This window comes from Lampetra fluviatilis, chromosome 12, assembly GCF_964198595.1.
Source record: "Lampetra fluviatilis chromosome 12, kcLamFluv1.1, whole genome shotgun sequence".
NCBI classification, from domain to species: domain Eukaryota; kingdom Metazoa; phylum Chordata; class Hyperoartia; order Petromyzontiformes; family Petromyzontidae; genus Lampetra; species Lampetra fluviatilis.
In genome coordinates, this window is record NC_136286.1 from 2,617,787 (window position 1) to 2,631,132 (window position 13,346).

The 13,346-nt window shown below is 51.5% G+C and overlaps 1 protein-coding gene across 1 annotated transcript; it reads right to left on the reverse strand.

The window, feature by feature from the left end:
• Window positions 1–3: 3 nt before the first annotated feature.
• Window positions 4–13,000, reverse strand: SMYD5 (SMYD family member 5). The gene is made up of 13 exons (XM_078861352.1): window positions 12,892–13,000; window positions 11,873–11,981; window positions 10,943–11,082; window positions 10,263–10,384; window positions 9,375–9,444; window positions 7,495–7,599; window positions 6,948–7,010; window positions 5,931–6,001; window positions 3,889–3,995; window positions 2,804–2,860; window positions 1,765–1,859; window positions 893–963; window positions 4–507 (listed from the first exon to the last, which is right to left on the reverse strand). The coding sequence occupies exons 1-13, from the start codon at window positions 12,976–12,978 to the stop codon at window positions 381–383; spliced, it is 1,224 nt and encodes a 407-aa protein (XP_078717478.1). The 5' UTR covers window positions 12,979–13,000; the 3' UTR covers window positions 4–380.
• Window positions 13,001–13,346: the final 346 nt, after the last annotated feature.

Sequence of the window (13,346 nt, forward strand, 5' to 3'; positions counted from 1 at the left end):
CAGGTCTCGTTTATTAACGACTGCGATGGGGGGGGGGGGGCAAGCAGGCATGCGCCAGTGACTTTTCACAACCATGAAATGCAGTGCGAAGAGTTGGACCATGACGGAATGAAAGCACGAGCGAGCAACGCACGTTCCGCGGGAGAGTCGGCAGCGCGAAAGTCAGCAGCGTGCACCAAAAGATGCAATGACAAAACCAAACTCCCACGTGCTTTTTCGCGGGGCCCTGGTTTCCGGGGTCGCAAGCGACCGGCGGTCCGAGCCGGCGGTCCGAGCGAGCGGTGGAGCTATGGAACGACATCCACGTCGTCAGGAACGTCGTCGATGAGTTCCGCTGTCACCAGCTCGCGGGATTTAAGATGGCGCTTGGCGCCGCTGTGTCAGATGTCGGTCATTTCGCCATCGTTCTCGTCATCCTCCTCGTCCTCATCCTCATCGGAGGTCTCATCCGGATCTCCGGCCTGAGCCAGGCACTTGGGGCATGCGCAGGTGAACAGGTAGTTGTCCCTGGAGACGGGGAAGGCACAAAAAGAACATGCACATGCCTGGAGAGTAGCAACTTCCACCCTCCGACACCAACCCAAATGGGCACAAACCCACCCCCCCACGTAAGCACTCCCATTTATAACTCAACATCACCAGCAGCAGCAACTGTAAATGTCGCATTCAGTTGGATGAATACATTTTCAAGTGAGCTGCCACTTGGTTGAGCTAACATTTTTGTGACCAGGTCGCTTCTGAAAAAAGAGCTGTGTTGCTCAGTGGGGTCTTACCTGTTTAAATTAAAACAATGGTTTAGTTTTAAATAGATTTCATTTAGGATAATGACCGTGAGTTTGGCCTCACTCCCTGTCAATCAAACCGATGGGTGGAGGGCGTCCGCGGTTCTCACCGCAGGATCTTCTGTCGGCTGTGCCGGCTGCGTTCGCGCTGGCAGCCCTCCAGGTAGCTGATGCAGATCTCCTGCCGGGTCACACGGGGTCACAGTCTCAACCCGCGGCCCACAAGTTCACACGGGGTCACAGTCTCAACCCGCGGCCCACAAGTTCACACGGGGTCACAGTCTCAACCAGCGACCCACAAGTTCACACGGGGTCACAGTCTCAACCCGCAAAGTTCACACGGGGTCACAGTCTCAACCCGCGGCCCACAAGTTCACACGGGGTCAGTCTTAACCCGCGGCCCACAAGTTCACACGGGGTCACAGTCTCAACCCTCACGCCTCGCCCACAAGTTCACACGGGGTCACAGTCTTAACCCTCACGCGTCGCCCACAAGTTCACACGGGGTCACAGTCTTAACCTTCACGCGTCGCCCACAAGTTCACACGGGGTCACAGTCTCAACCCTCACGCGTCGCTCGGTGGGCAGCCCACAAGTTCACCCCTGAGCCTCAAGCACTACCCCTGCGCCTTAATCGCACATGAAGGAGTGACGGGCGTCATTCCGAGCACTCTTCACAGGCAGCGAGCGCTCGCAGCCTAGGACCAAATCGCATGGAACACACCGCATCTCTTCGGACGTCAACAGCTCAGCAGGGTTGAGGCTGGACAGTGCTTGGATGGGCGATCACCATACGTACAGCAGGTGTTGCAGGCTGCAGAAGGGCTTTGTTGTGAGCAGCAGTGCCATGCTATATATTGTTGTATTGTACTGTGCTCCCATGTCTATGCTTCCCTCCGGCCCGCACCAACCAACGTGGCGAAACGTCCAAGGCGGATCCTCCCCGTTCCCTGCCCCCTCCTTCCCCCCCTGCCCTACTCACCTCCCCAGACTCGATGTCGCTCAGCGCCGTGAGGTGGAGTGTGAAGTCGTTATCGGGGAAAGTGGCTTCCGCGTTGGGCACACAGCTGTGGTTACCTGGCATGGGGGAGAGGGGGTAGGGGGATTAAACTGGGTTGGGGGGGGGGGTACCAGCTCGTCGCGTCCGTCGGTATCGAATCTAACGAGCTGCCCCGCAGCAAGAAGGACCTGGGTTTGATTTTTGACTCGGGCGCCTCCCTGTGTGGAGTCTGCATGTTGTCTCCCCCCTGTGGTGCTTGGGGTTTCCTGGGTTCCGTCTCCCACAGCTCACAAAAACATAAAATGTGACTGGTGTTGGCCAAACATGCCAATGCAGAATCCTCCTGAAAAAGAGTATTTCAGCCTCAATGTGCTTCTCTGGGTGTATTTGTCATTATTATTTTAGTGTCACGATGCGTCGAGTTCGCCAATGGCTGCAGTTGCTCACGAGGCATGATTTGAGTTTTTTATTTCAAATGTTTTACTTACATCCCTAAGTCAATGTACTAAAGGATAAACGCCTCCACACATTGTATCGGTCACTTCACCATGTTAGTCAATTCGGGTTGGTGAAGGGGGGAGGGGAGGACCTGTTCAGATATTATTCACCACTGATGTTCGCTGCGGTCGGGATTCAAACTAGGATCGGCGAGTTCATAGCGCGGCGCGCTAACCGTTGCGCCACCGCTCCACTCTCCCCATCGGCGAGTGTCGATTCCCGGCCACGGCTAACATCGGTGGCGAGTAAAATCTGACCTGTTCCTGCGACGCCGACTCTCGTGCTCGCCATGTGCGTGTTATGTTTCACGCCGCTTCCAAGCAAATTATTACAATTGGGCGAACACGGTTAACAAAACCGTACGCACTAGAGAGGGTTAAAACAGCAATACCGACGAGACGGCAAAACTGAGAAACTAAAAAAAAGAATCGGCCGTCGAGTTGGAAGCACCGCAATGATCGGCGACAACGCGACGCGGATCGGTGTCTGCCGGGGAAACCGCTCGGAAGGGTCCGCTACTCACAGCAGCTCTGCCGGACGTAGAGGCCCGAACCTTCGCAGTTCAGGAAGTCCCCGGACACTGCAGCGACACGAGAAAAACAGCTTCCTCAATTCACGCTCGTCAACATTCCCACGGGATTTTCACTCGCGTGTTGTCGCGGGCTCTGCCTTCCTGGGGGCCGTCAATCTCCACTCAAGCTTGTCCCTGTGCCATCATCTCCACGTCCGCTCCACATTCCTGGATATCTCGGGGACACCAATGTTACCTTGCCGTGCCCACGACTCAAACTCGGGTCGCTGGGTTCGGAGTACAGTAGGCTAACCGCTGCACCACTGTTCCTCCATGATGATAAAAATAATAAAATAAATCGCTAAAACTGCAACGAGAGTATTTACTCCGTGCAGGGGGCACACTTGGGCTAACGCCGCAACCACCCCTGACCCTACGTGGGAATCCAACCCGTACGGGCTGCATCTGGCTCTGCTGGGCTTGGCTTTATTTTTGCCCAATTATTTAATTGCTTATTCATAAGGTTTTTTTTTTAAAGAAATACAAATAATTTTAACTGTTCGGATAGCTACCGACTTAGTGCTGCGTGGAAGCGAATAATCAAATAATACATTGCTTAAATGCATGCCTATACAGGCCACCATACTGTTGGTACGGCTATTTTAATACACACAATGGGCAGGAAGGACAAGATCAAAGGGCTCGCATGATGCACATGCATAATGTACTTTGACTCATTAATCCCCCCCCCCCACTTTGCGCAAGAACGCAGAAGCATGGTCACCACATCTACGCCTCTATATAAGGAACGAAACAGGTGGACTTCTTCACAATTATGGCTGTCGCCTGATGAAGCGAGTTGTAATTACTGGCGAAACGTCATACTCAGATTGTAAATGTTGTGGCTTTGCTCTCCAACACACCGGTGTTGCTGTACTAGTGACGAATTGGCCACGTTCTGTTTACGTGACAACCCTTACTAGTTGGCTGTGTCGGGTGGTGGCGGGTTTAACGACACATTTATATATTTACGTGATCTAACCCAAAAAAAAACCTCTTATGGATATTGGCCTACTGACTAATTGCTTATTGCTCACCATTGTCGATGTCCCGGTAGAGCTGCTCGATGAAGAAGTCGAGATGCTCACGCTGCGCCGTGGGGAGCTCCAGGTCGTCGCACGCATGAACCCACTGGCTCAGCGAGCTGTGGCAAGTAAAGACAAAGATCCCCCATGTAGCCTTAACACACTGTTGGAGGCAAGTGCTGTTGGCGAGCACCTGTGAAGGCCGGCACGGTACACCAGGGAGTGGGTGGCTAGCACCATGCCCGACCGCCGTCACCGGTTTTGGCCATGAAGCGGGAATTTAACTCGGGTTGCCGGGTTCGTAGTGCGGCACGCTGACCGCTACACTACCGCTTCCCATGTGGCAGACGCACACACACACACATATATTAAGATCTCCTGGGTAGCCTCTACCGGACCATAGGGGCAAGTTCTCTTGCATGTTCTCCCCATGGTCGTGTAGATTTTTTGTCCGGGTCCTCCGGTGTTTCCCTCCACATTTAGAAACATGCGTTTAGATTATTTTGCTTCAATACATTTCCACATAAAAAGCCACTTTGTTGAGCTATCATTTGTGGCCAGGTCGCTTCTGAAAAATAAGTTAATACCTCAGTGGGCTATTTGTTTACCTTTCTAACATGTAGGCTTTCGCGACCAATATTATTCATAATCAACGTTTTTGGGTTAGATCGCGTTATTTATAAATGTGTCATAACCCTCCACCGCCCGACACGGCCAATCAGCAAAAAAGTGTCACGTTGACAAAAGACAAATAGTTCATTGCTTTAGCCCACCGGTGTGTTGAAGCGTGAAACCACAACATTTACAATTTTTGAGTACGACGTTTCTTCACCTGAGGACGGCTGCTTGCATTGTGGCCGAAACGTCGTGAGAATTATTTTATTATGTTTTATTTTTATTATTTTATTACTTCCCTTCTACGTGACTTTACCAAAAGAACCAAGAAGAGCTTTATAGCTCATCGGATTCTTCCAGTATCAATAAATATTCCGATTCTTCGCGAGTACATAACAAGGTCGGCACGCCAGTTTGATTGTCTTTAAACACAGTTGGCGAGCACAGGGCCCAAATTTGCAAAATGCCAAGCGATCGGCAACAAACAGCACGCTTAAAGTTATAATTGATAATGAATTGAGCAAGGTTATAGGAACTTAGGAAATGGGAAGAGACGATGGGAGAGATGGTGCGCATTAGTGGGTGGCGTGGCCAGCACCATACCCCTTTAGACACGTCTACTCCCAGTGCTGATATCAACACACCCCGCAAGGTAATAATTTAAGGCTGAGTGTGCGTAAGAGAGGTCATGAACCGGTTTAGATGTCACTCGCCAGTGAAGTTAGCTGTGGCCGGGAATTGAACTTGGGCCGCCTGGTTTGTAGCGCGGTGTGCACATGCACACACGCACGCACGCGGGTCGACAGGCAGCCGCGGGTGGCTAATCATAACTTTGGTCGCAAAAGCCTCGGTGTTAAATCTTCTGTGGCAACTTGGTACAACAATGGCACAATAAAGTGATGGGAGTCCAATTCAGACAATGATATTTTTATGTGTTTTGATGAATGATGATTCATCTACAGAGTAAAGAACATTTGGGTAATCATGGGACCTAACATCTGTGAACTGACTGGAATACGCCATCTCCAGGTGCCAGACACCTGCTGGCGACGATCATGCCAAAGTTCCTCGAGGGTACACGCACACAGCCTTTTGTCAATCCACTGCTGGATGAGGCGCACAGTTTGCCACGTCCTTGTGCCGCCGTGTTCGCCGTCAGCTGGGCACTTTGTCGCTGACCCTCGACAAGAGAGGAGCAGTTAATACGATTCAACCAGCGCAGGCGTGTGTACAAATAGATTCTGTTCATATTTTGCAAAGCAGGGTTGATCTGCAACTCAAATACTCCTCGAGAGTAAACTTTACTCAATGTATGTATGCACGTATGCATAATCTTCGTTCACACCGTACCGTAGCCAACCGTGTTAGTTGGAGGTGCAATGGGTAACTCACAGGGGGTGTTGTGCAATGGGTGCTCACGCGTCACAACACGTCCGTACCTTGTTCCGATCCCCTGGCCGTTGGTGCCGACCAAGGCAAACAGCGATCTGAACCCTTCCGGACTGAACCACTGCAAAAGAAGTCACAATGGAAACTTCATCAACTACATAACAACAGAACGTTCATACTGTAAACTGTAACTTCAATCTATAGTCTTATGGAATATGTCTTATGGTTGTTATTGTTTGTCTTGCATCACACTGGGACTTTTGCACACAGCGTTGTAATACGGTGTTTTTTTTTTATCTGGAACATTTGCTGGTTTATCCAGGATGTTTCTGTTGCGCGTCGTCGCTTTAAGATGTTCTCTGTTCATATTTTGTTTGTTGCGGTTGCACCCGACTCAAGAGCCGCATGGCTCACAGGGCTATACCTAATCAATGAAACTTGAAACTTGAAGTAAGCCTACGTGGCAGCAGCATCATCATCACGAGCCATGGTCAATCCACACTGCAAGTAAGGGGGCGGCAAGTGGACCGCGTGGACTAGAGGACGTATCACCTAGTTAGAGACATCGTATTGGCCGGTCAGTGGCCTTGGGCAGGACACGTCACGGTTAGAAGAGACGATGGCCGGAGGTCGAGAATATTGATGGAAGGCCGGGGAACTAGACATCTCGCTCATCAGATTTCTCCAGGATAAAATAAAGCTTCTGATTCTGGAACGTGCCAGGAGTGGACGTCCACCGTACGAGATCCTCACAATGAAATCTGCTCGTGTATGTGTGGTGTATGTCAAACTTCTTTCGCAACGAGCGTAGCCAATTGTGCCAATCGGAGGTGCGGGGGAAGGATAACAAACTAAACACAAAAAGCAGTGTGCCGGCGTTAGATGGATTATTGCATCACGAGACTTGAGAGATTTGCGACGGCTTGGATAGGCCATCATCCAACAGTTGATTGGTCATGGCCGATGATGGCGATGATGGTGATGATGGTGGTGATGATGATTTATTGTAGAGCAGGAAGGGTCGTCGCCCAGTGAACGTGGGTGAAGCGTGGCGCGGAGCGTCTTACCTGCGCAAGACTCTCCTCGAAGAGCGCTTCGGCCAGCAGGTCTCGCAGCAGCTCCAGCTGATCCTGAGAGGCGGGGTGGGGGAGAAGGAGCGGTGGAGGATGAGAGGGGAAGTGAAGTTTAACAGTGTCCCTCGGTGTACCTCCATGTCGTCAAGGAGCATGAGCCATCACGCGAACTCCGGTCATTCTCACAGCAGCGGCTTTTGGCTAGACACCAAACAAAGACGGTCACCGCATTGTGCGCCTTCAGGCGTGCTTCTGTGACCGTCTGGAACGCTCTTCGGATATTTCAAGATACATACGCACATAACAGGAGAATGCAGTCAACGTAGCAGACACATTTTTAAACGTCCCCATGGAACTTTTCATACGGTGGGGAATTGCCCACTAATGGTCACGTCCAGGTTAGGGAGTGAGCCAGTGGATGGATTTCCAGAGTAACCCGGTACCATACTACCTGGTCCATCAATAAAATGTTCACCTGCCACTGCTGCTCCCAACACCATCACCACCATTTCCCACCACGACCACCACTACCGCTGCTCACCTGGAATCGCTTCCCCAGCAGTTTGTGCGCGACCTCCTCCTGCTCGTTGACCGTGCGACTGCAGAATCGCGAGAACAGCGCCACCCAGCTCTCCTTGTCGTCAGCCTGAGCCCACATGGCGAGCAACCAAAAACCAGCACCGATTAAACAACAACCATCATGGGGACTGCCTTAGCAGTGCCGCACAAGCACAGGAAATTGCAACAATAAATCACCACAATCATCTGAGGCGTTTGTCATTGTTTTGCATATTTTTCTCTTTCGTGATCGAGATCTGCATTCGAAAAGAGATTTTAAAGTGTGGCACGCACGAGATACCAGGTTCCTAGAAACTAGTTTCTTCAAATGTCAGACGACATTGTCAGGAAACCTTTCCATGCAGGATGGGAAAAGTCACATGATCTATGACCAATGCTCACAAAGTGTCTCCTGATGGGTTGAAGACAAAATAGTTTCTTGAAAAAAGTTTCACAAGGTCGAACCTAGACCAGTGTTCTTCATTGCAAGGCCCGCGGGTCACTGGCGGCCCCTGGTGTCCTTTAGTGCAGCTCCTCACATGTGTTCCCCGAAAAATACACAAATGCGAAAACACAACCCAATGGTTTCAAATATGTGGCGGCCCTCACACTGATGTTTGATCGGCGAAAGTGGAGCCCCCCCTCTGAAAATTAGTTAAGAACACTGGCCTAGGCCTACACCGGGAAATGTGTTTCCTTGTTCTAGAAACAACGGGGGAAGTGAGCCAACCATCGGCTCCGGCCTGTAAATGGGACACGACCACGACTCCACGCTCGACTGCGCAAGGACTTTTCAGTGTTTTTATAAAAATATAGTGCAAAGCCCCGATGCTGATACACTGAAAAGCATTACAATAACGCATCGCTGGTCCGCTTCTTTACAAATCCCTGGCCATGTTAACACAGCGTCGCTAATTCTCCGAGCAGCCACGGCTTGGAGTAATTCACAAAGCAGAGGCTTTGTTATGCCACCACCACCATTACGACCGCTTATCACCACCATCATCACCACCAAATCGCCATCACCAATCGCCACATTCATCACCGCCATACCACCACCACCACCACCACCTTCCTATCCGAAGGGATCCTGATCCGCACCAGAAAGCGTCTCACCACGTCCACGCTACCTTCTAGAATATAATTGCTGGTTCCACTATCCATAAAATTCCTCAGCGTCACTCTCAACACCACCTTTACCTGTGACAGCCAAACCAACCGCATCGTCAGATCTCCTCCGTCATTTACGTCCACTCATCATCACCGACATCATCGACACCCTCGCCTGCAGCGTCGTTGGGTCTTGTCTCGACTCTTACAACTCCATCCTTGTGCGGTCTTTATCGAGAAACCTCGAGAAACTCCCAAAGGTTGCAAAACCATCTCGCCCCCACATCGTCCTCGGTGCATGTCATCCTTGGGTCAATTCCCTCACCTGCCTAAGCTATCCTCCACCGACTTCCCATTGCCAGCAGTCAGCCTCAAGATTTACTCCTCTGCTAGGTGCAGTTTCTCCGTGGCAGCCCCCACTGTCTAGAATGCGGCCATTACCATCGTTCCGCTGCACATTCGCAGCAGCGACGTTCAATCTACACCGACTTATAGAGACACTTAAAGGCCCCATCTCTCCTAAAGTTCATACCTCTCTCTTAAAGGCCCCACCTCTCTCGCATGGCTTTCGAGCGGCACTCAGCTTGGCTCCGTGCCTCAGTCACAGTCATTTATGTCCCTGAAATATGCTGTGCGCGTTACAAATTGTATCATTATAATCATCACTACCATCGCCTCCACCAACATCTCCACTCCACTGCAAAGGGTGGGATCCCCACCATCACTGCTGGTACCACCACTGTCGCCACTCACCTGTTTCACGGTGGCGATCATCCGCGCCAGCAACATGATGCTACACGTCTCAGGAGGGTAGTGCATCATCCTGGCCAACAGCGAGAATGGAATTTGCGTTAAGACAAAAAACAATCCAACCCACTACATGAATCAATACATTGTTAGAATTTTGGGGTCTATTTCTTTCGTGAACATTTCTTGCCACGTCTTTTAAAGTTTTGCTTTGCTCCGTTAATCCAACTGACTGTAGCAACAGCATGTTTTGCTTTAATCGTAACTAACTTATGCTCACAAGTGATGTCATCAAATGTATCCCTCTATTTAAGCAACGAAAACCGGATTTCTCCACAAATCTGCCTATCCGCCTGAAAATGCCGGCTGTAATTACTGGCGAAACGTCGAACTCAGACTATAAATGTTGTTTATTTGGTCTCCAACACACCGGTGTGCTGTACTAATAACGAATTGGCATGTTCTGTTTACGTGACAAACCTTACTAATTGGCTATGTTGGGTGGTGGCGGGTTTGACAACACATTTATATTTATGCGATCCAACTAGTAAAAAACCCCAATGTTATATCTTATTCTTACACGAACAAAACACGCATCCAATCACACGGGAACAATGCACTTCTTGTGTGCGTCATTGCGATGTGTTGAAGTGACAAATATTAAAAAGGCTTTCACCCCTTTTTCAACCTTCGCAGGCCGATTTAAATCGAGAGGCACTCTTTTCCAATCGAACTTAGCGATCACCGCTACTTCCGCCTCGTGCATATTTTGCACGATGGTGTCCTGAAAAGCAGCCGACTTTACAGACGGTTTGCAAAAATCCACGTCGCGGCTGAGTCTGTGACAACACGCGCCGCGATGATGCCGCAATGATGCCTAGGACCCCCCCGCACCTCCACGCCTCGCGTAGCCGAGTGAGCGGGTGGGCGACATCGTCCACCGAGGGCCCCGGGCAGAGCACGCGGTGATAGCGGGCCTCGGCCTCTTGGCGGCAAGCGGTGCCGCAGTACCGCACCTGCAAGGGGGCCAAGGGAGAGCGGCGATCATCCTTGGTGGCGACCACCGTCAGTCATCATCATCATTCCAATCACCACCGCTACTGTCAACATCGTCGTCAACAACCATCATCATTATTGCCATTGCCACCATCACAACTTACCAACATCATCATTACCAAGTGACAGTGGAGGGGTGAAACAAGAGGGTAAGAGTGGGGAGGGAAAGAGAGATGAATGGATTGGATGGAAAGAGAGAGGGGATAAGAGTGGTGTATGACGGATGAGGGGTATTGGGATGGGAGGGGGATGGGCGAGAGAGGGGATGGGTGAGGTGGTAGGGGAGGAGAAGGGTTGAGGTATGAGCGAGGGGAAGGGTGGGGATTTAAGCGGACCGCAAGGAGAGGGAAAGAGTTTGGTGGGATGGAAAAGGTGGGGTATGACAGAGGGGACGATCAGTATAGGAGGGCGAGGTGGGAGGAGTGGGGTTATTGGGAGGAGAGGGGTGTGCTGATAATATAATTGGCAGGTGAGATGGAGTGAGGGGCGGGGTTAGGCGGCCCCAGTGCGAGACGAACCTGGCAGCCCGGACACACTTGGTGAACGCTCGTGTCGATGTGGCAGAGTTCGGGGTGGGGCAGGGAGAGCGCGGGGTTACCCGTCAGGCGGCGCGCGTTCTCCTCGGCCGTCTCCAGCGCGCGGAGACAGTGGTGGCATGCTGTCACACAGACAAAGATCCCCCGTATAGCCAAAACAGACTGTTGGGGCAAGTGCTATTCGCGAGAACCTATGAAGGCCGTCACGGCACACGAGGGGGTGGATGGCCAGCACCACGCCCGGCCGCCTTCGTCTCCCCAGCAGCGATGTTTCAACACCGCACCAGATATTCATTTGAGGCTGAGTCCATCTAGGGGAGACCCAGGACCGGTTCAGATAATCGTCACTGTGTGTTTGCCATGAACAGGATTCGCAATCAGATCGAGGGGTTCGTAGAGCATCACGCTAACCGCTACGTACAAGCACACACACAGTCTCACGCAAAGGCTCCCTCACTGAGCCTTACAGACTTAAGCGGCAAGTTCGTAGCGAGCGCCTATTAAGACTGGAACAGAGCGGTGTGGCCTGTATCACGTATGCCCGGCCACCTTTATACCGCAAGTGGGAATGATTATACAGCATAAGGTACTACTCATTTATGACCATGTCGATCTTGGGGTAAGCTCAGGATATATTCGGGTGCGACTCTGCCACTCATGTTGTGTATCATGGCCGGAAATTCAACCCAGCCTCCTGGGATCACAGGGCAGCGCGGGCACCACTGTGACACCGCTCCCCCGCACACACACAAACACACACGTTACATGCAAGTGCCAACAATTCTCCCTTCGGACAAGGCTCAATTCAATACCCTGAAAATACAACGGCGACGATCATGCTGCTGCTGATGCCGGTGTCAGTGGTGGGAGCTGAAGACAGGTCGCGTGATAACAACACAAGCGCGTCCTCACCTCGATACTTGTAGTGCTCATTCCAGAGGAACTGCGCGGACACCGCGGGCTGCTCCGAGAACAGGACGTCTCCCTTGCGGATTCTCCTTCTGGCCACGAGTCCACGGCCCTGCGCGCGACACGAAGTGGGGGGGGGGGGGCAGAGGCCGGAAACAGTGAAGGATGGAAACCCCGACTCACCTGAGAAAAGACACCACGACCAAAACCGACCACAATATCACAGCTGGACCCAAACGCGTGTCCCTGCTAAACGAACGTGGCGCGGTGTTCATCTTCGTGGACGTCAATGATAAAGCCCACGGTGGAAATGCCACGCTCCCGTGGCAGGGACCACTTATTGATTTCACATTCCACATTTTAGGGGCAGGGAAGGGGATGATTTTATCGATAGAACTATGAAATGCCTCTTCGCAATATGGTGCTGGCTTTATCGAGCCAAACAACAAGGTTGGCCCAATGTACAAGTGTATCTATGCTCAAACGAACAATCATCTCCGTTGGCAGCTCTGAGAATAACATTAATCTATTGTGTGCCGAGGACTTTTCCATTCACAGCACAACCGCTGGCTGTCCCCCACCTGATGATGCCGGTTGTAATTACTGGCGAAACGTCGTACTTAGACTGTAAATGTTGTGGATTTGCTCTCCCAACACACCGGTCTGCTGTACTAGTAACGAATTGACATGTTCTGTCTACCTGACAACCCTTACTAATTGTGTCGGGTGGTGGCGGGTTTAATGACAGTTTTACATTCTATATTATGCATATTGGTCGCGAAAGCGTACATGTTTAACCAACCGCTGTGGACTTCCCACAGTACAATATTCAGACACTCTCGTTTTACCGGCTGGAACCCAGACCGAGACAAGGACTTCGACTCGAGCCCGAACTGAGACTCGAATCTCAAACACGACTCCTGGTCCAGACGCGCGCGATTCGCCGCTCATCTTCCCCCACCCGTGCCTTTGCCTGGTGGCCCGGACCTCTACCCTGCCCTTGCCCCTGCCCCTGTGCTGACCTTGCCCGAGTCGAGCTCTCGCAGCTCTACGGACTCAGTTCCCGCCGCGGGCTCCGCAAGCCCCGAGGCCACGTGCGAGGCTGCCATGTGGACCGCGACCCCCCTCCTCCGTGACCTCTGACCTAAAACCCGGAAGCAATCACCCTGCAAGGGTCATACAAACCCCCACACCTCGCCCCCCCCCTCCCCCACTATATTGTGATTTGACGTAATTATTTTAATTGTTAGCGAAACTCCGAAACGTATCTCTTGAGTGGCTTTACAATAAAGGGTCGACTTGTAACAATTATTTATTTTGTATATAAAAAAACAATATCTCAACTATTACAGTCGCGCATCGTGCGGCCATCTTACTAGAGTAAGATCCCTCTTTCGAGGGTCTCCATTGGCTGCGCATGCTGCCGACGTCACCGAACCGCGCTTCGACCGCCAATTGAAACCCGCGTTTGCCCGTC